This window comes from Trichosurus vulpecula, chromosome 7 (genome assembly GCF_011100635.1).
Source record: "Trichosurus vulpecula isolate mTriVul1 chromosome 7, mTriVul1.pri, whole genome shotgun sequence".
Classification (NCBI taxonomy): Eukaryota; Metazoa; Chordata; class Mammalia; order Diprotodontia; family Phalangeridae; genus Trichosurus; species Trichosurus vulpecula.
Genome location: NC_050579.1, coordinates 275,205,092 through 275,229,812, shown reverse-complemented (window position 1 = coordinate 275,229,812; position 24,721 = coordinate 275,205,092). Strand labels below are relative to the sequence as shown.

Sequence of the window (24,721 nt, the reverse complement as noted above, 5' to 3'; positions counted from 1 at the left end):
AAGTGATTGCCCAAAGTCACATGTGGGACTAAGCATCAGAGGGAGAATTTGAACCTGTACCCTCTGATTCAGGAGCTGGCCCCCTCTTCTCTGTAAATGCTTGCTGTCACTCTGATAGATTACTATTACCTGCTGCCTCCCGTGTGCATGGCTAGAGTGGAAAATCTACACTGGGAAGTAATTAAGGAATGAAATGAGATGTGTGTGAGTCGGTGAGTGAATGTGTGGGTATATTGAATACCTGGCCACTGGACCTGGATGGCTCTGGAGGAGAAAATGAGGCTGGTGACCTTGCACAGCCCTCCCTCACTCAAATCCAAGTCATGTCACCATTCCCTGATGTCACGGCACTCTTTGAGAAGGAAGGACAAACACAACAATATATATATATATATACACATGTATGTGTGTCTGTGTGTAGCTGGTTGGCTGCTGGCTGTCCCTAGTGGCGGGTGAGTGCAGTCTCAATGTCCCTGAACACACACGGCTCTTATGCATTGGCCTTGGGCATGCAAAGCTCTCAGAGTCATCCTTCAGCTGCTTTGCCTCACTACCCTGCCCAGCAACTCCCCAAACACCACTCCCCTCACTCAACTTTGAGAATCTGGGGGAGGAAGAGAGTGTGGGCAGTATGCTATCAAGGAAAGACCTCTGAGGGGGAAATCTAGAAACTCTGGTCCTCATTCCAGTTCTGCCCTTTACCATGAGACTTTGGGTTAGTCAGTTCCCTTCACTGGGCCTCAGTTTCATCCCTGGTAAAATGAGGGACTAAATTCCTCCTCTGATTCTTGGTCCTGGCATAAGAGGTGACCTTGGGTTCTCAAAGGCTCTATCAGCAGAGAACAAGCCCTGGCAGGCTGGCTTTAGGTAGTGGCCCTGGGAGAAGCTACATGTCTGTTGTCTAGAGACCAGCCTGATTAAGGACAGAGAGGCTGGCTCATCACCTGTTTGGCTTCCAGGTGACCAATTTCTCAGTTATGACAACCCTCAAGATTCTCAACTAAGCTATAGGGAGATAGTGATTTGTGTCGGTGGTGAGAGCACCCACCCCAGCCAAACCACAGCTTCTTGTGACTACAGTTCTAGGTGAAAGAAAAATGAAGACTTGGACTGGGTCAGAGGCTCCCAACACGTTCCCTCTCTGTATCCCTTGACTTCCAGTAGAATTTCCTTCAATATAAAAGGAAATAAAGTCCAGCATTTACTATGCATATACACAAAAGAAATAACTGAAATAAACTGCTTATTTTTCATAAAGAAAACTTTACTTGGTACATAGGAACATTTGTCCCTAGCACTAGTATTTTGAAATATTTTCACAGGATAATAGAGCTATTTGCCAGATACCCCCTAGACCCTTCTACAAGATTCTCTACAGCCTCAGCTTGATGGCCCCAGACTAGATGGTCTCTAAGGTTATATCCAACACTGACAGTCTATGAATCTGTGATTGGGAGTAGAGATGTGGGAATGCATGGATTCAGAGGAAGCCCCTCCAGGTAGAAGCCCTACTATGGTCAGGTCAGATCTATACCTAAATTAAACCTTCATGATCTTTCCTTCTTGGTACAGCCATGGTTGAGCTGGACGGTGACGACATCCGGATCTCCTCTCGGGGGAAGTTAGCAGAGCGTGACATTGTCCAGGTAACGGCCCAAAGGCCCCATGTCCCTGAGTTACCCAGCCTGCCTGTCTCTAGTCTCCCAGGTGAATATGGTACCCTCCCCTCTCCCATGGGGACGTCACTAGGGAGGGCAAAGGAAGAAAAGTACTTGGAACCCTGGGCTGATCTGGAAGAAGGTAGGCATACAATTCAGGATGGTCTCTCAATTGTCTCCAAACATTCCACACTTGTTACCACCTCCCTGTCTTCATTGACTTCCTTCACTTCTCTTCCCACCACCCCCACTCCATTCTCCACCTTTTCCAATCCTACCCATTTTAAGGACCGCCTACATAAACACACACACACAGAGGTCAGGGCTGGAGATTTAAATGGTAGGGAATTATCCATGTTGAGGTGGTAATTGGAACCACAAGAGTTGATTGGCGTCAGCCTAGAGGAAGAGGAGCACCAGGCCTGGGTTGGAGTCTTGGGGAACAATGGTGATAATGAACAGCAGCCAGTAAGAGAGACAGAAGGAACAGCTGGAAAGGTGAGGGGAGACCTGATAAAGTGGTGTCCTGGAAGCCAAATAAGAGAAGAGAGTTTCAAGAGGGATACGTTTCAGTAATCTGTTAGTGGTATCAGAGGCAGTGAAGAAGATGAGACAGACAAGAACCAAATCCCTAGAGGAGGGGTCCTTGCCAAAAGCTTAGGCCAGGGCCCTTCAGAACTGTAACTCTGTTGCAAAGGTCTCCAATGTTCTTTTAGAAATTATGATGGTACTTTGAACAGGATAGCACCATAAACTTCATTCAGAAGAGCTGTAATAGCCACATGAACTTGAAAGAATTTTTAAGTAGTTGCAGTCATACTAAATTCTGACCATATGAGAGGTCCCCACACCCTTAGGAGGTGGGTGTTCTTAAGACCAGTCTGTGCCTGTTTCCCTTGGCTGAGGGGGTAGGGTCAGGGGGTGATCTGACTGGATGGAGGTTGCTGTGATCAGCCTGATCTGACAGTGTTTCTCTTTCTCCAGTTTGTGCCATTCCGGGACTATGTGGACCGAACGGGGAATCATGTGCTAAGCATGGCTCGCCTGGCCAGAGATGTACTGGCTGAGATCCCCGACCAGCTGGTCTCCTACATGAAAGCACAAGGCATCCGTCCCCGCCCACCCCCAGGACCTCCTGCCCACACCCCATCTCAGTCCCCTTCGAACACTCCACCTGCCTCCCCTATGCACACAAACATCTAAGGATGGGGCATAGGCAGGGTGGAAAGAGGTGGGTTCCCTGGGACATGCACCTGCACACACACACAAACACACACACACACACACACACACACACACACACACACACACACCCCACTGAGGTCCAAATTCCAGCTCTGTCATTTACTACTGGTGTGACCTTTGGCAAGTCACTCATCCCTGGTGGGGAGGGGGTGGAGGGGCAGTTCAGTTTTCTCATTTGTAAAATGAGAGTTTGGGCTTGATCATCTCCAAGGCCCTTTCCTACTATGTCCAGTGATCCACAATGGCCGGAGGGGGTAAAGTCTAAAGGATGAGCCTGGGACCACCTAGGCAAGACCTTTCATCACGCCTCTGACTCCCTGCCAGAGTCCCTGGCCTCCCATCTTGCAGGGGCCCAGCACCAGCCCAGCTGTTCTCCCCACCCAGAGCCCTGACTCTGCCCTCTGTTTCTCTTCACCCGCCCCCTAGCCAGTGTCACAAACATCTGGACCTCCTGAGGAGTGAGGCAAGGACTGACCAGGGGGGCAGGGCTACATGGAATAATGGGGAGACCCAGTGGCTTAGCATAGAAGAGAATCAGAGTGCGTCCAATCAGGACCCAGGCACCAAAGCAGCCCCCAGGAAGCTGTGTCCCTCCAGAGTCCCTGAGCTCTCTGCCTCCTGCCTCCCTTGCCAAATGAGGTGTCGCAATTTGAGGGCAGCCCTCTCCTCTCAAGGACAGAGGGCATCAAGCCTTGCCCTTCCCCCACAAAGGATTTCCCAGGAGCTCCAGAGCCCAGGGCTCCTTCTGCTGGAGCTGAGCCAATCAGATGGGGAGCTTCTGCCAACCCTCCCCCCCACCCCCGCCTGCCAGTTTACCTCCTGACCCAGCCCCTGAGGGGGGACAGGAGGAGGGAGGGGCTCGGAAACCTTTCCACTCCCTTCTCAATCTGGCTTCTTTCCCGGCCAGTCTGAGCTTCAGGAGGGTGTTAAAGATTCTGCCATCCAGGGCACAATGGAAGGGAGGGAGGGGGCTGTGGGGCAGTCCACACTCAGACCTGTGCAAGGCCAACCCTCTGACAAAAGTGTGCAGCAAGCGAAGGGGCGGGGGAGGGGTTGTCAGGCACACCCTTGCACCTCCCCTAGTAACCTGACCCCTCTACCTGCCACCCACAGACCTGTGCTCCCTCTTATTTCCATGATATTGCCCGACAATAACTTAGGTAATGGGATATTAGCATGATATGGAGGGGGTCGCTGAAGACCCCCCAAACCAGACCCAAAGAAATGAATCTCTAATAGTGGAATTTCAGATCCTGGAAAGAAGAGAGAGTTGGATTATAGATGCAGCAAAATTTGTGTCTCCCTCCTCCATACCCCTGAAAACCTATATCCCCAGTACCTAGGCCAAGCAAATTTACCCTCACTAGAGTAATGTCTTGTCAATAGTCCATGCCAGATGTCGACCCCTTTGAGTATGAAGTACCCCAGCTGTATCCAGTCCTAATTCCCATCATAGAAGAAGTGAGCCCCACAACCCCAGATGCAGCTCTCCAGTGTGAGGGCTATCTCTGCCCCAACCTGGGAAGGTGTTCTCTCTGGGTGACAGGTGACATGAAGAGGCTGGCTCTCCGTACGCCCACCCTTGACCCCCAAGTAGGTAGTCGGTGATGCATGCCAGTCCATCCTGCTGCATGGGGCTGCCTGTGCCCACTGAACACTCAGCTTCCCTCGAATCCCCTTTTGAGACACACCCCTGTCTGCCCAGCTCCCAAGTAATACATCTGTGCCCAAAGCCTGGGGCTCCCTGCCCAGGGCTGCCCGCTGGGCCCCGTCCAGCTCTGTTCCTCTTTGTTCTGTGCATGAAGATCGTATTTCTAACCCATGTCGTCCTCGCTGGAGTCTTTGGTGGGAGCTGCTATGTATTGACACTGCCTTAAACTGAAATAAATTGGATCCTTTTACTAAAAGCAGTGGCTCTTGCTTTTCTTCTATTCTGTGGGAATCTCTCTGGGGCCTGTGGCCAACATGCATTAAGTCCTAGCCAGGTGGTAGAACTGAAGGGGAGGAGTAAGCCCATCACAGCAACTGGGGCAGAGCTGAGGGGTCAGAGCTATGGAACGTCAGAGGTCACCTAGACCAGTGATATCAAACCCAAATAGAAAAAGGGCCACTAAACCAGACCCAAGGATCCCGCAGACCACCATGCTTTTACTGACTTAGAAAAACCACATAGTAACATCATCTCTGCTCTTCCAGTGTATTTTTACTCATCTTGTTAAATATTTCCCAGTGTCATTTCAAACTGGTTCAGGCAACACTCAGGAATGCTGCAGGCCCCACTGGGATCTCTGCTCTAGACCAACCCTTACAGAGGTGGACACTGTGACCATGTCACCCCTCCTGCTTTAAAAACCTCCAGTGGCTCCCTATTACTTCTGAGGCAAAATACCAGCTTCTCTATGTGGCATTTAAAGTCCTTCCCCATCTGGTTCTGGCCTTAATTTTGAGACATTATACATTCCTCTCCTTCATGAGCTCTGTATTTCAGCCAGACTAACCTATTTGTTGTTCTTCACACAGGATATTCATTTTCCCAACTCTGGGCCTTTGCCTCATGCCTTCCTCCTCATGTGGGTCTCTTGGTCACATACAGGTTGGACTAGACGGCCTTTGAGATCCCTTCCAACACTGACATTCTGTGGTAATCGGGTCTCTTTTTGTTGTTCAGTCTTTTCAGTCAGTTCTGACTCTTCATGATCCCCTTTTGGGGTTTTCTTGGCAAAGACACTGGAGTGGTTTGCCATTTCCTTCTCCGGCCCATTTTATAGATGAGGAAACTGAGGCAAACAGGGTAACGTGACTTGCCCAGGGTCACACAGATAGTAGGTGCCTGAGCCTGGATTTGAACTCGGGAAGATGAGGCTTCCTGACTCCAGGCCTGGCACTCTGTATTCTATGGCACCACCGAGCTGCTCCCTTAGAACCCCTAGCTTCCTTCAAAACTCAACTTAAATGCTACCTTCTCCCTCCCATAGGAGGCCTTCCCTCCTGTAGGAGGCCTTCCCAGCTGCTGGCGCCTCCTTCCCACCAAACTACCTTATATTTACTTAATATATATTTAGATTCATGTCTATGTGAACCTGCTGTTTCTCCCTACAGAAAGGAAGTTCCTTGAGCATAAGAATTATTTCGTTTCGTCTTTGTATCCCCACAACCTAGCAGAGTGCCTGGTATATAGCAGGCACTTAATAATGGCTTGGGGTTTTTTTATTGAATTAAATTTTTTGATGAACAAAATTTATTTTCTCTCCTCACTTACTCTCCTCTTAAAAGAAAAAGAAAGCCCTTGTAACAATCATAATCGAGCAAAACAAATTTCTATGTTGGCCATCTCAGAAATGTATCTCTCATTCTGTGAGTCCATCAATTGCTTCTGGCAGGAGGTGGGTGGCATGCTTCATCATCAGCCTTCTAAAGTAATTCAGATCCAGCCTCAGACACTAGTTGTGTGACCTTGGGTAAGTCACTAAAAACAACCCTCCCAAACCCCTCTGTTTGCCTCAGTTTGCCCAACTGTAAAATAGGGATAAAAATAGCAACTGCCTTTCAAGTGTTGTTATGGGGATCAAAGGAAATAATATTTGTATGGCACTTAGCATGGTGCCTGGCACGTAACTGGCACTACACAAAGACTAGCTCTCATTATCATCACTGTTACTGTGGTTGTGATTGGCTATGTTTGGTTCAGATGACTTCGAAAGCCACTTCCCGATTTTGTGAGCTTAATTTCGAATTAATTTATAATTAAAGGATTTGTTGCAGTGAAAATTTATGTTATATTATATTATTACAATTTATAATGAAAAGATCTGGTGCAGTGAAAAAAAGCAACCGATTTGGAGTCAGAAGCCCTGGGTTCTAATCCTGACTCTGTTACTAACTATCAGTGTGACCTCTGGAAATTCTCTTCCCTCTCCACCCACTCCTATGGGCCTCAGTTTCTTCATCTATAAAAGGAGGAACTTGGTTCCTATGGGTTGATCATTAACACGCCATCCAGCTGTAAATCCTATAACCTGTGTGAGCGCTCACAGTCCAGGCAGCCACAAAGCAGGGACTGGCACCTGGCTCTCCTGTCTCCCCATCTTGTCCTCTTTTGCGTGTCCAAAGCTCTCTCGCCGCATGGTCCTTCTCATTATCCTCATTTTAAAGATTAAATGAGATTTGTACAAAATCCCCATTTTACAGACAAAATTAGGTCACACAGTATCTGAACCATGACAGACATCAAGGAAAAGGAGGAGGGAAGTACTGCATGCTAGCAGGTTCAGTGGTGGGTTCAGTGGTTAGAGCACAGTGCTAATGAAGGCAGGGCTCCACCTCCTGTGGGGGGCCGGTTAGGTTGGCTCGGTTCCCTGGCCACTGGCAGCAAACAGCCCTACCCCCCAGCCAGCTGTCTCACAAATGTGTCCGACAGGTCACAGGGGGCCCTACTTGGGAAGGTGACTGGTTTAGGGCAGACTCATCCATCCGCAAAGCCAGAGAAACGGCTCTGAGCATATGCCCTGATGATAGGAGACAGGGAGGCTTTCTTGGACCAAGGACAGCAGTTCTATCCCCTTCTTTCTCTGAAATGAGGAGAGCTTCTTGAAAAATTGGGGTTCCTTGAAGAAAGGAGGGAGAACTTTAGGGTGATGGGTAGTGGGTTAAAGCAGGGGGAAAAATTAGCTTGAGAGCCTCAGTTCAAACCCCAGGTCTTCTATTCATCTACTATGAATGTGACCTTGGGCTGACCCTTTTCAGTCCTCCATGCTGAGGACTCGGTTTCTTCATCTGTAAGATGAAATGATTGGATTAGATGATCTCTCTAAGGCCCTTTCCTGTTCTGGATCCTGTAAGGGCAGGCAGAGAGGCCAGAAAGGAGACCCAAGGGGGAAGGAAGAAGAGGAAGAGAAAGGGGAAGAGGGTGAGAGCCAGGCTGGGGATTGGGGGAAGAAGAGCCAGAGCCTGCACTCCTCCCCCAGGGTCCCCCATGACATGGAAGGGACACTTGGGGACTAGTCACTGGTTCACCAAGCAGAAAGAGCCTGGTACTGGACCGTGTGTGTGTGTGCGTGTGTGTGATTCAAACACCATCCTAGTGAGCAGAGCACTGGCCCTGGGGTAAGGAGAACCTGAGCTCAAATGCAGCCTCAGACACTTGACACATGTACTAGCTGTGTGACCTTGGGCAAGTCACTTAACCCCAATTGCCCTGCCAAAAAAAAACAAATAAAGTGAATTGTAAAAAAAAAAAAAAAAACCACCATCCTAGCTAATCAATCAATGAATATTTACTAAGTGCCCCCTAGTGCATCTAGCTAGGGATTCAAATTCAAAAGCGACAGACCCTGCCCTCAAGAAACTCACATTCTCCTGTCCACAGGTAAGTAAACACGGAATATAAATAAATACATGGATGGATGTATGGATGGATGGATGGATGGATGGATGGATGGATGGATGGAAGGAAGGAAGGATGGATGGATGGATGGATAGATGGATGGATGGATGGATGGATAGATGGATGGATGGAAGGATGAATGGATGGATGGATGGATGGATGGATGGATGGAAGGATGGAAGGAAGGATGGATGGATGGACGGATGGATGGATGGATGGATGGATGGATGGAAGGATGGATGAATGGATGGATGGATGGATGGAAGGATAGATGGATGGATAGATGGATGGATGGATGGATGTGGAAGGATGGATGGATGGATGGATGGATGGATGGATGGATGGATGGAAGGATAGATGGATGGATGGAAGGATGGATGGATGCTGAGTGATTGACAGAGGGCCCTAACAACTGGGGGAAACAGGAACAGCTTTTTGGAGAAGGTGACACTTGAACAGAGTCTTGAAGTTAGAATTGGAAGCAGTTGGTGACCCAGTGAACAGCACTCCAGACCTGGAATCAGGGAAACCTGAGTTCAAATCCAGCCTTGACTCAGCCAATCTAAATAGCTTGGTTGAGGCAGGAGCGAACAGACTCTTGCAGGGTGTAAACAATTGTCTCAGGGGAGAATCTCTGCTTTCTAGAACCAATCCAAGGGAACCTAACCTTGAACTCAGGGCTTTCTTTCATCAGGTGTGTGTGTGTGTGTGTGTGTGTGTGTGTGTGTGTGTGTGTGTGTCTTTGATTTTATTTGTGTATTGATTTTATTTGATTTATATGGTGAAGAAGCTCCCTCTACTAAAGCAGATCTGCAAGTGATAGTCTGAGAGAGCTGCCCAGGGTCACACATCCAGGATGTGTCAAAGGCAAGACTTGAACCCAGGTCTTCCTGACTCTAAGGCCAGCTTTCTGTCCTCTATATTATCCTTTTCTCATGGATGGTAGATTCAACTGGAAAGACTATAAGAGGCTTTGTCATCCAATCCTTCATTTTACAGATGAGGAAACTGAGACCCAAGAGGGTAAGTGGCTTGCCCAAAGTCACACAGGTGTTGTTTAGTCATTTCCATCTCATTGTGGGGTTTTCTTGGCAAAGATACTGGAGTGGTTTGCCATTTCCTTCTCTGGCTCATTTTACAAATGAGGAAACTGAGGCAAACAGAGTTAAGTGACTTGCCCAGGGTCACACAGCTAGCAAGTTTCTGAGGCCATATTTGAACTCTGGTCTTCCTTGACTCCAGGCCCGGCACTCTCTCCCCTGGGCCATCTAGCTATCCCCAGTCACATAGGCAGTAACTGTCAAATGTCAGATCTGTAGTAGGTGCTTAATAAATTCATATCAATTGTCCAATGTCACCTATACAGGAAGTGGTTGAGTGAAAATTTGAATCCTTCATCCCTCAATTCTTTGTATATCCCTAAAATGGGGGGGGGGGGTCAGAGGTGGGAGGAGAATCACCTTAGGTGAGACTTCTAGGGAGACCCTACCAATCAGACAGGAATCGGAAATAGAGACCTCATAACACAGGAGAATGGGAATCCCGTGTGTGAACAGTTGGCTCCCCTGTGCTGCTTTCTCCTCTCCACTTCTGCTGCTGCTCCATCCTGACCCCCATTCCTTTTTGCCTGATTATTACAACAGCCCACCTGCCTTCAGCATCTCTCTGGGACGCCGTGGCATAGCTAGATTAATCTCCACAATGCACCCGTCTGCTCATGCCTCAAAATCCTTCCGTGGTTTTCTGTTATCCGCAGCTAAAGTCTAGAATCCATAGCCCAGCCTTCAAGGCCCCCTTTAAGAGAATGCAAACAGATTAGGAGAGAATAGGAAGGAATGGACTGGAGGGCAGCGTCATAGTTTGGAACTGAGAGTCACCTATAGTTATTTCTTTTTGTCTGCTTATATGAACTGATACAAAGTGAAGTGAGCAGAACCAAGAGAACATTGTACACAGTAGCAGCAACATGGTAATGGTGATCACCCGGAAAAGACTTGGCTACTCTGATCGATACAACGATCCAAGACAACTTCAAAGGACTCGTGATGAAAATGCTCTCCACTCCCAGAGACAGAGCTGATGAATTCTGAGTGCAGATTGAAGCATACTTTTGAACTTTATTTTTCTTGGCAGCGTGTGTGTGTTTTGTTTTGCAATACGGCTAATACGGAAATATGTGTTGCATGGCTTCACATGTATATTCAATATCATATTGCTTGCCATCTCAAAGGTGGGGACAGGAGGGAGAAAATTTGGAACTCAAAATTTTTGAAAATGAATGTTAAAACTTTTATATGCAATTGGGAAATATTTAACAAGGTAAATAAAAATATGTATTTTAAAAAGAATCTCACCTTGAAACCTCAGAAACCTGGACCCATTGATAAAGCCCAAACTCCTTAGCTGGGTTTTACAGGTTGTCCATATTGGAATGGGATGGCATCCTGTGGTCCCGGGCATCATTTACAGATCTCTCCTTCATTCTAGCACTCCTTGCCTACTCCCATTCCACCCCACTACCCCCAAGCTAAGAGAAGGGAGAGCAGAGAAGGGGAAGAGAGAATATCTGAAATTAATTGGTCAAGAGAAGCCGTTCAATGGTTGACTTTATTTTTGTTCCTTTATTGGGGAGAGGGGATAGAGAGCTGGCAAAAAGAGTTACGACCTGGGTCGAGTCCTGCCTCTGACATATACTGGTGATGTGACCCTGAGCAAGTCACGTGGTGACATTTTTATGTTATTATTATATTATTAATATTACATTTAATTATATATTATTATATTATTTATATAAATTGCAGAGTAGGTGCTATCTGTATTGATGGAGGGAGTTTTCACACTGGGAGTCCTTTACAGTGATGCGATCAGAGGTCCACTTAACTACTACTAAAGAAATGGAAGGGAGGAGAAAATGTCAGGAGCCCTATGAGACTAGGCCATGGAGGGAGAAGAAACAACGGGCTTCATGCAACCTTTTTTTCTGCTTCTGAGTGCCATCAGCCCCTGCTCTGTTCCTTCTATCAGACAATTCTTAGTCTTTCAGTCTTCCTTCCCTTCATCTCCTTAGATATCCTACTTCCTCCCATAGCCTATGACTCTCTCCCTGGACCCAGTTTCCCCTCCTGGCTCCCTCTTCTCAGACATCCTCAGACACCTTCAACCTTACCTTCACCCTTCGGTTATCTCTCCCTCAGATCTCTCATATTCTACTCATTTCCTCCATATCTACTGTATAAGAAAAAGCAAAATAGAAAAGAAAGATCCCTGGCCTTCGGGGAGTCAGGATACCTAGGTTCTGTGTTGTCTCTGCTACTAATTTGCTGTGTGCCATTAGGCAGCTCATTTCCCCTTTCCCTGGCCTTAGCTGCCTGAGCTGTCAATTAAAGAGTTTGGATTACAGAAGAGGGAACTGAAGCAAACAGGGGTAAATGATTTGCCCAGGGTCGTATGGCTAGGAAGTTTCTGAGGCCCTATTTGAACTCTGGTCTTCCTTGACTCCAGGCCCAGCACTCTCTCCCCTGAGCCATCTAGCTGTCTTCGGTCACATAGACAGTAACTGTCAAAAGTCAGATCTGTGTCCTGACTCCAAGTCCAGTGCCATATTTATGATACCATGACCCCAAAGATCCCATGTCCTGTGGCTCCCATGAGTATATTTTTAAATTTTATTTTTTAATTTATGGGATAAAAGAAACATTTGCATAACATAACACAACAAAAAGATGACTGTACATGAGACCGCAAATCCACTACTTGCTATTCCTTTGAAACACACAGCAGAGTTATCATGTAAGTTTCCTTTTTATTCTCTGCCCCACTTCCCGCCCCAGAGACGACTACCTCTAGACACAAATAGAAGCATGTATACAGTCGTTCTTCAGGCAACGTTGCTGTTACCACGTACAATGTTCTCCCGGTTCTGCTCATTTCACTCTTCAGTATTTTGTCAAAGTCTTTCTATGTTTTTGTGAGCTCTTTGAGTGCATCATTTCTTGTATTCCATCACAATCACACACCACAACTTGTTCAGCCATTCCCCAGTTGATGGGCATCCCTGCATTTTCCAATTCTTTGACACCCCAAAGAGAGCTACTATAAACATTTTAGAACACAGAGGTTCTTCTCCTTTTTCCCTAATCATCTTTGAAAGTAGACCTAGTGGTGGTATTGCTAGGTCAAAGGGCATAGGCAGTTTAATAACTTTTTGAGCATAATTCTAGATTGTTCTCCAGAATGGTTGGATCAGTTTGCAATTGCACCAACAATGAATCAGTGTCCTAATTTTTCTACATCCCACCCCCAACATTTGTCACTTTCCCCTTCAATCATTTTAGACAATTTGAGAGGCGTAAGATGATATCTCAAAGCTATTTTAGTTTGCATGTCTCTAATTAATAGTGATTTAGAGCATTTTTATATGACTACAAATGGTTTTGATTTTTTCACTGGAAAACTGCCTGTTCATATCCTTTGACCATTTATCAATTGGGGAATGACTGATATTCTTAGGTTTTATGAGTTTATGATTCTAAACATCTCAGCTCTCCACCTTGCCCCCTCCCCTCAGGCAGGAGTCCCGCGTAGACTCCCTGGGGCTCCCATCCTCCCGCTTTCACCCCTCCTGGACACCCTGCACCACTCCACCGTGTCTTTGGACTACCCTTTCCAGGACAGAGCAGCAGAAGAGGTCCTTGAGCCCTGCCTGAAACTGCCTCGAGAGGCAGAAACAGAGAATTGGGCTGACGGCGCAGTTGGAGTAGGCCAGGATGGTACAGAGGCTGGTAGCCACAAAGACCATGAAGGTATCGGGTAGGTCTCCTGAGGCAGCCACATAGCCCAGCACAGAACAGGGCCCCCACATGACCACAAAGACAACTAACACCACCAGGATGAGGCCCGTGGCTTCTCGGTGCTGTCGGACATCCAGTGGGACCTGGGGCCACTCCCTGCTCCACAAGAGCCAGCCCAGGTGAGTGAAACTAAGCACTAACATCAGGGCGAAGGGCAGGAAGGCCAGGGCCCCGAGGAGGGTGAAATAGCGGGCGGTCTGGGCGGGGCCCAGGAGCATCAGGCACGAGTGGATAAGCTCAGATCCTGGTCCCACAGCCACCTCCTCCCCATCTTCCCTGCCCTCTTCCACCACCTTCTGGTACAGCCAGTTGGGTAGAGACACAGAGAAACCTAGGATCCACATGGTCAAGCAGAGTAACAGCTGAGCCCTTCTGCCAGCTGGGAAGACCACGGTGGGGAAGGCCACGGCGGTATGGCGGAGGAGGGCAGTGGCGACCATGCTGTAGAAGGTGCAGAACATGGTGCCCATGTTGAAGCTCTGGCTGGTGGTGCACACAGAGGAGCCCAGCCACCAGTCCTCCTGGAGGAAGGTCAGCAGCAAAACAGGGACCACGTAAACCAGGAAGACCAGATCTGAGAGGGTGATGTTCACCATGAGGCTATTGGTCAGAGCCAAGAGTGGGCCTGGGGCCTGGCCCCTCAAACCCGTGCCCCTGCCCAAGATAATCAGCATTAGCCCATTGGCCAGCAACCCAACCAGCAGGATGAGGCCGCAGAAGGTGGCAAAGAAAGGGCGAAGTCGAGACTCAGACAGGCTGTAGTGGTTGTCCTTCGTGGTGGCATTGAGTCTTGGAGTGAACTCCATCCTTCTCTTTCTGGTTCAGTTCCAAGATGATAGGTTAGGAGATTGTCCTAAAGCCCATGAGCAGAAATTCAGAGGATCATAAAATTTAGAGCTTGAAGGAGATTGAAAGACCTCCTAGTCTAATCTCCCCATTTTACAGATGAGGAAATGGAGAGAAGTGACTTATCTAAGGACACGGAACCCAGGTCTCCTGGCTTCCTGGTCCTTCCATGCCTCCATACTATCCCTTGGGGCCCATACCTAATCTGAAGGGTCTCCTCCAAACTGGACAGCCCCCTCTTGAAATCTCATACTGCCACTCAGTTCCCTGCAGTTGGACTAGAATTCAGGGGTGGGGAAGCTGCGGCCTCAAGGCCACAAACTTGTTTGGATTCAGTCAAAGGGCTGCACTTGAGGACCTAGAGGGTCCCATGTGGCCTTGAGAACACAGGTTCCCCACCCCGGACTAGATTAACTCTATTAATAGTTCCAGGCACATTAAAGGCAGCCAGGAAGTGCAGTGAATAGAATGCTAGACTTAGGATAGGAAGACCTGACTTAGAATTTTGTCTCAGCCACTTACTATGTGACTCTGGGCAAGCCACTTAACCACTTCTTGCCTCAGTTTCCTCATCTATAAAATACAGATAATAACAGCACCTACCTCTTAGGGAGCTGGGTGGCACAGTGGATAGAGCGCCAGGCCTGGAGTCAGGAAGACTCATCCTCCTGAGTTCAAATCTGGCCTCAGACACTTACTAGCTGTGTGACCCTGGGCAAGTCACTTCACCCCGTTGGCCTCAGTTTCCTCATCTGTAAAAATGAACTGGAGAAGGAAATGGGGAATCACTTTGGTATCTTTGCCAAGAAAACCCCAAATAAGGTCACGAAGAGTTTAACATGACCGAAAAAACTGACCAACAATAACAACCTCTCAGGGTTGTAGTGAGGTTCAAATGAGATAGTATTTAGCACAGCACCTGGCCCACAGTAAGCAATTAATAAATGCTCACTATTAGTAGCAGGTGCTTAATAAATGTTGGCTGATAAATTGGTTAATCTGTGTTCCATAAGTGGATTTTTCTGGGTAACCTGAAGCAAGTCGCTTAGCCTCTCCCAGACTCCCCAAATCAACAATCAATCTTATTAGATTCGATTTTTAACTTAGATTTAACTCTTGTTAATTAATAATTAACAATAATTAATTCTACTATGGAACAGCACCAGACTCAGAGGTTTGATTGTGGCCAGGAGTCAGGAAGACTGGTTCTGACCCCAGCTTTTTGGATGAATTCTCCGTGTGACATTGAATAAGTCACTTGACCTCTCTAGGCTTTAGTTCCCTCCTCTGAGAAATGGGGATAATAGTTCCTGCTCTGCCTATTCCATTATGAGACAACTAAGTGTCTCACAATAGATAGAGTGCAGAACCTGGAGTCAGGAAGACCTGAGTTCAAATCCAGCCTCAGGAACTTACTAGTTCCCTAGGTAAGAGGCTAGTTAATTAGTAGCTCTTCATAGCCTGGGCCTATCCTGCCTTTCTAGCCTTATTATATGTGCCTCTCTTCACATAATTTATGTTCCAGCCGCACTTGACCTTCCTGCTATCGCTCTCACACATCCCCAGTTTCTGTACCTTTGCACTGGACATCACCCCTATTGGAGAATGCCCTGTCTCTACAGCTGGGCCTCTCAGAATTCTACGCTTCCTTCCAGAGGGAATTCAAGGGCTGCCTTTTGCCTGAGAGCCTTTGCTGAGCTCCCCTTCCTCTCCCCAGCTCCTAGGGCTCCCCCCTCCCATCAAGGTGCTCTGTGGCCGGTTGGTATGTGTTTTATAAAGACTTTTACAGGGTGTCCCAAAAGTCTTTGTGCAGTTTTAAGCTTTAATAGCTACTAAAGTTTAAGCTTTAACAGCTAAAAACTGCCCTAAGGCTCTTGGGACACACTGTATATTGCATCTTGTCTCCGTGATTAGAACGTCAGCATCCTAAGAGCAGGGACTGCCTCGCTTGCTTGTATTTTTATCCCAGGGGGTTGGATCTGCCACTCACTTCCTTTATTTCTCCTCCCTGGGCCTCAGTTTCTCTGTCTGTAAAGTGAAAGTGGAATGAAATGATATGGCGGAGGGGTGGGCAGGAATGATCTGTCTTTCATGTCTCTCAAATCATTCCTGGCCACCCCTCCCCCATATCATTTCATTCCACTTTCACTTTACAGACAGAGAAACTGAGGCCCAGGGAGGAGAAATAACTTTGAGGCTCAAAGAGCAAGTGAGTGGCAGAGTGGGGCAGAACCTTATTCTTCTGACTCCTGGTCCAGTGTTCCTTCTACCCCAAAGGGCGGCCTCCTAGAGCTGGAAGATACTTGGAAAGGTCAGCAGATCCACTGGGTGGTCAATTAGCAACAAAATGGAACACATCTAAAGGCGGATAACCAAAGTATTGAGCAGCCTAGGGCGGAAACATGCCATATACGGATCAGTCGTAGGAACCAGGCAATTTAGACTAGACAAAAAACGTCCCAGGCAAGACACAACAGAACAGAGGATTCCCGAACTTTTTGTCCCGGACTGTCTTGGCTTTCAGCAAAGCTTCCCATACCCCGTATTCAATATAAAAAGTAATGTATTCTAGAGTTTGTCACATATGTGAACATAAGAATAAAATAATTAAATCATTTCAACAGTATAATATAATTATTTACCAAATATTTTCTGACAATTTTCTCATACTCCTGAGAGTATATGTAGCCCCCAGGTCGGGAGCCCCTGTAATAGAGCCTTCTTTGAAGACCAAAGCATTGTCATGTGAAAGATTTATTTTCTTTCTATGGGTCTGGCCTGCTTATTTGCAACTGATCACCGTCAGAGGGCCTGGTAGACCCTAGCAGGCAACATGGGATTGCAAGACCTCAGTTCAAATACCAACCCTAATACTTATCAGATATCACATACGAATGGGACCCTGGGCAAGTCAAGCCTTGGGCATACAGACTTAACGTTAGTCATCAGATCCAACCCTCTCCTGAGGAAACTGAGTCCCAGAGAGGTCTTGCCTATAGTCACACAAGTAGTATGTGGTAGAGCCAATACTCCGACTCAGGGCCTGCGGCTCCAAGTTCAAGGTGCTTTCTGTTGTACCATGTTGCTTCCTTCTGGGTTCCAGTTTCTTCATTTGTACGATGAAGAAGTTGGCTAAGGAGCCCAGGTCCCTTTTTGCTCTAAATGTATGATTTTTTAAAAGCTCTGTCTCTATTCACCTTGGGTAAAGAGCTTTATAAGGTCACAAGGGCAGGCAGTGCTCCCTCCTCACCTTCACAGATAAAACTCGGAACAGCAGGGAAAAGAAAGAGAATAAGACTTGATTAATCACCTATTGCGTGCCAGTCTTTGTGCCAAGCACTTTGCAAATACGATCTCATTTGAGGACTTTATTTGCTCTTCATCACGACCTTGTGAGGTATTATCCCCATTTCACAGGTGAGGAAACTGAAGCTGACAGTGGTTAAGTGACTTGCACAGGATCACATGACCAGTAAGTGCCTGAGGAGGGATTTGAACTCAGGTCTTTCTGACTTCAGGACTGGCGCTCTATGCACTGTGCCACCTAGCTGCCCCTGCAACACTATCACTAACTAGCCAGGTGACCTTGCACAATTCAATTTCCTCCTTCTTCACTCCTTTCTCATCCTAACTTGAGTCTCTGTCCTTCTTTGCTCTCTACTTTTTCTCTGGAGCCTGTTTCCATCTCCCTTCCTGGTCTTTCCAACCACCATCCCTTCCCTCAAACTCCCCAAACTGGGTGCTGACTTTCTATTCTCTAAATAGCCTATAGGGAAGTGCCCCCCAAAATCTTAGGGTCTCCTGAAAGTAGGAATCTCATCCCGTGTCTTCACTTACTTCTCTCCTGCTGCTACATACCCCAGTTTTGGCTCCTGCCCCTGTTGGCTGACCTTTGAGGGGTCCTGGATCATTCCATCCACTCCTTGAAGACTGGAGACGAAGACTGGCCAACTCCAGGCTGAGAGGAAGCAAGAATATAAACTAAGCTGGAAAGGGGGTGGTCCCAGGGGCCATCCCTTTCCAGGACCTGCCAAAGACAGATGAGAGGACTGTCATACCCTGTGTGTGCCTCCTCTAACTCACACCTTGCCAACTCTGCCTCATTAACACATGCATCCGTAGATCCCAGAGGGCCGAGATGTCCACACTAGCCCCAGCCCATGGGCCCTGAGAGATATGGGGAAGGTGGTTGGCGAAACTATAGGCAACCAGCACCAACTATTCCAGTTGACATCCCCCACCTCCTCTCTCCTCTTTCTCACTTTGTGTGTGTGTGTGTGTGTGTGTGTGTGTCTCTCTCTGTCTCTGCCTCCCTCCCCCTTTATCTTTCTTTGGCTCTCCCTCCCTCCTCCCCTGTGTCTCTCTTTCTCTGTCTCTGTCTCTCCTCTCCCTCCTCTCCCCTCTTTCTTTCTCTGTCTCCTTTCCAGTCACTGCCTTTGTCTCTCCCTCCCTTCCTCCCTGTCTCTCTTTATGTCTCAGCTTTCTCATCTGCAAAATGAGGGACTGGAATCAATGCTCTTCAAGACTTCTTCCGGCCCTCTATGAGGTGGGCATGAGTACAGAGGCTTAGACTCTCTTAGACTGAAAGCTAGAAGAGATCTAGGCCAAACCTCTCATTTCAGAGATGGGAAAACTGAAGACCAGAGAAGCCCAAGGTCACCCAGATAGTAAATAGGAGAGGTAGGATTTGAACCCAGATCATCTAACCATTGCAGGGCAGCTAGGTGGCTCAGTGGGTAGAGCACCAGGCCTGCAGTCAGGCACCTCTGCGTTCAAAGCCAGCCTCAGACACTTATTAGCTATTTGACCCCGGGCAAGTCACTTCACCCTGTTTGCCTCAGTTTCCTCATCTGTAAAATATGCTGGAGAAAGAAGTGGCAAACTACTCCAGTATCTTTGCCAAGAAAACTCCAAATGGAGTCATAAAGAGTCACTGGAAATGACTGAACAACATCTAACCACAAAAGCAGCACTCTTTCCACTGTGTCACAGTTTAGGGTGGGGACCTGGAGGAGCTGGCTAAGGGAGGAAGTGAGTGGGCCAGGGACAGGACCCCGGGGTCAGGAGCCCCAGCTCGGGGAGGAGGCGTTTTTTAGTGAAAGGCAGTTTGGCATCATGGAAAGTGAAATGAGGATCCCAATGTGAATCTAGGCTCTGTCACTTCCTGTGGGACCTGAGGCAAGTGACTATGTCTCTCCGGGCCTTATTTACCTCCTTTGTAAAATGCTTCCTCCTCCAGATTTCCCTACTTTGCCAACTGAGAGTCAGCCCTGCCTCTTCCCTCTCCTGCATCCTCTTCTATTCAGTCAGTTGCCAGGCCTTGTCGATTCTTCATTCACAACGCCTCTCACCTCCAACTTTCATTTCCCTCTTTCAGTCCTTTATCACTCTTTGCCTCAGCTGTCACAATAACCTCCTAACTGATCTCCCTACTTCCTGTCTCCTCCCTCTTTAATCCACCTTCCCACATAGTTGCCTACTTGATATTAATAAAACATAGATATGAGGGTGTCAGTCACTTAACTAAAAAATTTTCCATGGCTCCCTATTGCCTTTAGGACAAAATATAAGATGGCTCTCCACAATATGGGTTTCACTTACTTTTCCAGTCTTCTTTCATACTGCCCTTTACCCATTCTCCATTCCAGTCAACTGTCCTGCTAGCTGGCCAGTCTATGACATTTCATCTCTCCAACTTCATGTGGGTCCCCCATGCCTAGAAGGCACTCTTTGCTTACACACCTTGTGTGACCCCAGGCTGCCTTCAAAGTACAGCTTCATCAGGTGCCCCCTCTTACATGAGGCCTTTCCTGACCCCAAAGCTGTGATTGTCTTCTCCCTCTTGAGACTACTTTGACAATTTCTCCAATTTATTTACTAGTATGTCCATTGTACTCCAATAATAGAATGTAGTAAGTTCCTATGCCCAAAAGGCTATAAAACTGTGCATACCCTTTGACCCAGCAATACCTCTTCTAGGTCTGTGTCCCAAAGAGGTCATAAAAAAGGGAAAAGGAACCAAATGTACAAAAATATTTATAGCAGCTCTTTTTGTAGTGGCCAAGAATTGGAAACTGAGGGGATACCCATCCATTGGGGAGTGGCTGAACAAGTTGTGGTGTATGAATGTAATGGAATACTATTGTGCTATAAGAAATGATAGACAGGAAGACTTCAGAAAAACCTCAAAAGACCTATATGAATTGATGGTGAGTGAAATGAGCAGAACCAAGAGAACACTGTATACAGTAACAGTAACATTGCATGATGACTGACTTTGATATCCTTAGCTCTTCTTAGCAATGCAAGCACAGACGACAACTCCAAAAGACTCATGATGGAAAATATTATTCACATCCAGAAAAAGAACTGTGGAGTCTAAATGCAGATCAAAGCATACTATTTGCTTGTTTTGGTTTTGTTTTGTTTCTTCTTTATTGTGCTTTCTCTCATTGGTTCTAATTCTTTTTTACAACATGACAAATGTGAAAATATGTTTAATATGAATGTATATATAGAGCCTATATCAGATTGCATGCTGTCTTGGGGTGGAGGGACAGAAGGGGGGACAAAATTTAGAACTCAAAATCTTATGGAAGTAAATGTTGAAAACTAAAAATAAATAAATTAAAAGAAAAAGAAAAAAGAATGCAGTAAATTCCTTGAGGACAGAGACTGTCCTATTTTTGTATTTCTTTCTCCAGCACCTAGCTGAATGTTTTACACACAGTAGACCCTTTATAAGTCTTTGGTGAATTACACTGAATTGGTTGGACTGTTGTTGATTGGTTTCAATCCTGTATGATTCTTCGTGACCCCATTTGGGGTTTTCTTGGCAAAGATACTGGAATGGTTTGCCATTTCCTTCTGTAGCTCATTTCACAGTCGAGGAAACTGAGGCAAACAGGATGAAGTGACTTGCCCAGGGTCACACAGCTAGCAAGTGTCTGAGGCCAGATTTGAACTCATGACAATGAGTCTTCTTGACTCCAGACCAAGCACTCTGTCCACTATGTCACCTAGCTGTTTGGACTAAATGATCTCTAACATGCCTTTTAGCTCTGCATTTTATGAATCTATGATAAGGCCCCAGATTCAACACTGACATTTCCTGGCTATGTGACTATGGTAAGGCATTTAGTCTTTGAGTTTCACTTTTCTTATATGTAAAACTAACTGAGGCAGCTAGGTGATAGAGTGGATGGAGTGCTAGACCTGGAATTAGGAAGCCCTGAATTCAAACGTAGCTTCAGACACTTATTAGCTTGGACAAGTCACTTGAACTCTGCTTCACTTTCTTCATTTATAACATGGGCATAATCATAGCACCCACCTCCTTGGGTTGTAAAGATGAGGAAATATTTGTGAGTTCTTTGCAAACCTTCAAGCACTATTATTAAAATCAATTAAAAAATAACCTCCAGTATCTCCCTATTATCTCCAGGATCAAATATAAATAAAGGATTTTATATTAACATAAAGTTTATATAAGTATATTTATATCGATTAAATATCTTGTTGTTGCTGCTGCTTGGTCATTTCAGTTGTGCCCAACTTGTTATGACCCCATTTTGGAGTTTTCTTGGCAAAGATACTGGAATGCTTTGCCATTTTCTTCTCTAGCTCATTTTTATAGATGCAATACAAGGACACTGTCAAGGTCTCTCTTAAGAACTTTGGAACTGATTGTGTGACTTGGGAGACACTGGCACAGGACCACTCGGCATGGCGTGCCCACATCAGAGAAGGTGCTGTGCTCTATGAGCGAAGCAGAATTGAAACAGCTCAAAAGCAACATGTGAGATGCACAAACTTAGAGAATTCACACCAAATGTTCACACGGACTATTTGTGCCTGACCTGTGGTAGAGCATTCCGAGCTCATATTGGTCTGATCAGCCACAGTTGGACACACTGGACTTTGACCCTAGCAGAGTGATGTCACTTTGGTGCTCTTTGAGAACAAAGGACAACAACCAACCAACCAACCAATGAGGAACTGAAGCAAACATGGTTAAGTGACTTGCCCAGGGTCACAAAGCCAGTAAGTGTCTGAGGCCGGATATGAATTCATGAAGATGAGTCTTCCTGATTTCCAAGCCCAGTGTTCTATCCGCTAGGCCACCTCCCTGTCCCATATTAAATAGATATTTACATAAATATATTAGCTATAACGTATATAATATATAATATAATTAGATATAATATAAATACAATAAATGATATATTATATATAATATGTATATTATAGAATACATAATAAGAGATATTTATACAAATCTATTTACATAAATACAAAGTCCTTTATTTATGTTCGATCCCAGAGATACTAGGGAGACATTAGAAGGGGGAGGGAGAGTCAGTCAGTCAAAAAGCATGTATTAAGCCCTTCCTGTGTGCCAGGCACTGGGCTAAGCACTGGGGACACAAAGAAAGGCAGAAAACATGGTTCCTGCCCTCGAGGAGCTCGCACCATAATGGGTGACATGATCAAAGCTTCAGTTTGGAACAAATCACTTGGGCAACTGCGTGGAAGATGCATTAGAGAGGGGAGAGACTTGTAGCCATTGAAATATAGTCCACATGGCTGCCTGGGTGTCCTATGACTACAGGAGAGGCTGGAGGCAGCCCTGAAGGCATGTGGACTGGACTCTGGGCTCCCATCTCCCTCTGTGACACTTTGTTCCTAAGGCCCCCAGCACCCCCACATCCTCCGCTACAAGTGACTGATTTAGACTGACAAACCGAGTCAGTGAACGTAAATCGCACATGACGGTCTTCCAACCATGCCCTGTCATCACTAGGATTTGAGGTACTGAGCAAAGCCATTCGCTTTCCTTGGTCTCACTAAGTCAGGGACCTCCAGCCGCTTGGTCAGTGCCTCCTAGCCTGCAGAAGCCTGAAGGTTAGATGACAGAAGTGAGGGAACGTAACTAATCAAGGATGACTCTGTGTTTTTTAATCTGGGAGGACGGCAGTGAGGGGAAGCGTCGAAACGAATTCCATTTTGGATGTGTTGAGTGTGAGGTCCCTGTGGGCCATCTTGTCAGGTGTCCAACATGAAGTTAACGATGTGGGACTAGAGCTCAGGAGAGGGATGAGGGCAAGATATGTGTGTGTGTGTGTGTGTGTGTGTGTAGATGTATGGATATGTGTGTGTATGTATATATGTAAATGTATATATATATATATATATATATATGTCTCAGTCATCTGCATAGAATGATCATTGAAACCGTGAGAGCTGATGAGCTCACTAAGAGTGTAAAGATGAGAAGAGGGTCCAGGAAAAAGCTTCGAGGGACACCCAGGGTTGGGGGAGAGCACATGAGTGTGGAACTAAAAAACATCCTACCATTTTGTATTATTTCTGTTGTTTTTGTTCAGTCTTTTTTTAGTCATTTCCAACTCTTCCCGACCCATGTGGGATTTTCTTGGCAAAGATATGGGAGTGGTTTGCCATTTCCTTCTCCAGCAAATTTTACAGATGAGGAAACTGAGGCAAACAGGGTGACGTGACTTGTCCAGGGTCACATGGCTAGTAAGCATCTGCGGCCGGATTTGAACTCAGGAAGGTGAGTCTTCCTGATTCCAGGCCTCATGCTCTAACCACATCACCACCTAGCTGCCTCATTCTTTTATTAGGGCTTAATCGATTTACTATGTGTTAATCATCAAGTTGCTACGTATTAGTTACTTTCCCCTAATATGTGAATTTGAACTCCCTCTGAACCGCCCTCTAAGCCTGCAGTTGCAAGTTCTCCTCCTCAGGAGTTTCTAGCCACAAAATTCTAGTCTATATTATAATCTTTTAAAAGTCGCTATCACGTAAACCAGAAGTGCCCTATTCTCCCTCAGAAATTGCCAACCACAGGACTTTCCAGAGGATGTTAATCCATCTGGTGATAAACTGATGTAATTTGGGGTTAATGACTTTAGCACTGGCCAATCAGAAATGAGATATACCTTTGTCATTCCAGATTTTTTTTTCCTCTGTATGACTACAAAAGAACTTCCGTGACTGTCAGCTGCATCCTTGGCTACTGAGGAACCTCGGATCCTTTTTATTGGTTGTTGCTAGCCTTGCTAATAAGTTGAACATGCTCGGAACTTTATTGCCTCAGTTTCTCTTTAGCACAGATTTTTTTAATCATGACAGGACTAGGATCTAGCAAAGGAAATTGAGAGTCATCAGAAAAGTAGAAGGAGAACTGGAAGAGAGCAGTCACAAAAAACCAGGGAAGAAAGATCTAGTAGGAGAAAGTGATCAGTAGTATATACAGAGATTCAGAAAGGCCATCACATTTATCAATTAAAATATGATTAGATAGCACTCCATTGACACTTGGACACCCAGAATACTACCTTAGGTTTGAGGCTTTTTGAGGGTATGAGGCAGCATCTACTTAAATCCTCATGAGCCCCAGCCAATGCAATCATTTTTAACCAGAAAAGATATATTGATTCAATGAAAAAGACATTTAATCAAATGACAGAGTAAGAGAAGTGAGCAAAAAAAAAATCCTTCAGGCAAACGGGGTATAATGTTGATGGAATAGGAAGATCTTCCTCAACCATTAATAGGCCTATGTGATCACATGTGTTATACATCCTGATTCACATAGAGCCCATTGGAGGAGGAACTTGCCTAAGGAGGAGCTTGCTTAGGGGAGGCTTGCTTGTAGGAAGGCTTTCACACCTTTTGGCACTGAGTTAATTAGACACTGAGTCATGAGGGTT

The 24,721-nt window shown here is 46.2% G+C and overlaps 2 protein-coding genes across 3 annotated transcripts in view; one reads left to right on the top strand and one right to left on the bottom strand.

Moving 5' to 3' along the window:
• The window catches only part of CPNE5 (copine 5), a 211,239-nt gene extending 206,433 nt beyond the window's left edge, over positions 1–4,806 (top strand). Inside the window, exons 20-21 of one of the 2 annotated variants that reach the window (XM_036769195.1) lie at positions 1,573–1,646; positions 2,643–4,806. In XM_036769195.1, coding sequence (XP_036625090.1) covers positions 1,573–1,646; positions 2,643–2,861 — 293 coding nt within the window. In that variant the 3' untranslated portion in view covers positions 2,862–4,806. The remainder of the gene's footprint in view (positions 1–1,572; positions 1,647–2,642) is intronic. The other variant, XM_036769196.1, reaches the window with a different exon arrangement.
• An 8,092-nt stretch (positions 4,807–12,898) lies between these two features.
• Positions 12,899–13,942, bottom strand: LOC118858030 (allatostatin-A receptor-like). The gene has a single exon (XM_036768455.1). The coding sequence runs from the start codon at positions 13,940–13,942 to the stop codon at positions 12,899–12,901; it is 1,044 nt and encodes a 347-aa protein (XP_036624350.1).
• Positions 13,943–24,721: the final 10,779 nt, after the last annotated feature.